This window comes from the organism of the source record quoted next, assembly GCF_019968955.1.
Source record: "MAG: Porospora cf. gigantea A chromosome Unknown PgA_NODE_13311_length_1017_cov_8560.6, whole genome shotgun sequence".
In the NCBI taxonomy this organism is placed as follows: Eukaryota; Apicomplexa; class Conoidasida; order Eugregarinorida; family Porosporidae; genus Porospora; species Porospora cf. gigantea A.
Window position 1 is genome coordinate 1 of NW_027151382.1, and position 1017 is coordinate 1017.

The following is a 1017-nucleotide window of genomic DNA, read 5'->3' on the forward strand; positions in this document are numbered from 1 at the left end:
AACAAGAAATATGTGCTAAGGTCATTTGCAGGGAGCTCGAGCGTCCCGTCGATTCTTTCCGGGATGTCAAGTTTCACATCTCGATTACTTCCATGAAACGCGCAGTTGCCACGGCTGTGATTCTTGTGGATCGGCGAACGCATTCCGTCGTAAAGGAGATTCTCGTCCGTCCTGCTGCTGGATTGGGCTTTTGGTCGGTTACAGGAAAGGTCAACGGCACCACAAGGCAGCGTCAATCTGCGTTGACAGGTCCTACGACAGCTGATCGCGTTGTACACACGTTCAACTTTTCTCTGGAGGGCTTCTAAGATGTCCAAAAGATGACACCATTCTTCTGCCTCTCGAGATGAACATGGATTTGCGATGCAGCGTCGGGGAGTTGAAACGGAAAGCGCGTTGGTTTTGCGAGGTCTGCCTCCATGGCATTTGCATCGCGTGCGTTCGGGCACAACGGGAAAAACACAAGAGGAATGTCACTGTGACTGACTTGGAGGAAGTTGTGATTTCCGAAAGCTCGACGTCTCCGTCAAGTTCTTCCTTGTACGTCGAGATTGAGGAAACTGAAGAGATGTCTGACTCACTCACCCTGGAGGTGCAACTTGAAGAAAATGGGGTCGCTGACGAGTTTGATGTGTGGATTGAGGACGACGGAGATGACTTCGTGGAGGTATTTCAAGCCGCACCGGACGCTGATCAGGAGGCTGAGTTGGAGGAAACCTGCCTGCGTGCCGAAAGTGTCCTTGTACCAGATTATGTGGATGGTCACATTCTCTTAAACCACTACGCTCATGTTCTGACAAGGCGATTTCGGTCAAGTCTCAACTTGAAGTCCAAAAGGATTCTCTCGTCGATCGCAACGTCGATGCCAGGCTTTACAAGCGTGTTGAATCTGGAGGGGCTGCTGTTTCCTGCGATATTCTGGTCAGCCACGAAAACAGGAGACGTCTTTGGAGGGCTTCCTGTGACCGCGTTAGCAGGCGATTTGCTCCACGAATTCCGACTGTCTAATCTTCAGGA

At 51.0% G+C, this 1017-nt stretch overlaps 1 protein-coding gene across 1 annotated transcript; it reads left to right on the forward strand.

Annotated features, from left to right (window-relative positions):
• Positions 1–346: 346 nt before the first annotated feature.
• On the forward strand, positions 347–1002 carry KVP18_004977 (uncharacterized protein; the record flags this gene model as incomplete). The annotated part of the gene is made up of 1 exon (XM_067958106.1): positions 347–1002. A coding segment is annotated over one exon (656 nt), but the record flags the coding sequence as incomplete, so codon positions are not given.
• Positions 1003–1017: the final 15 nt, after the last annotated feature.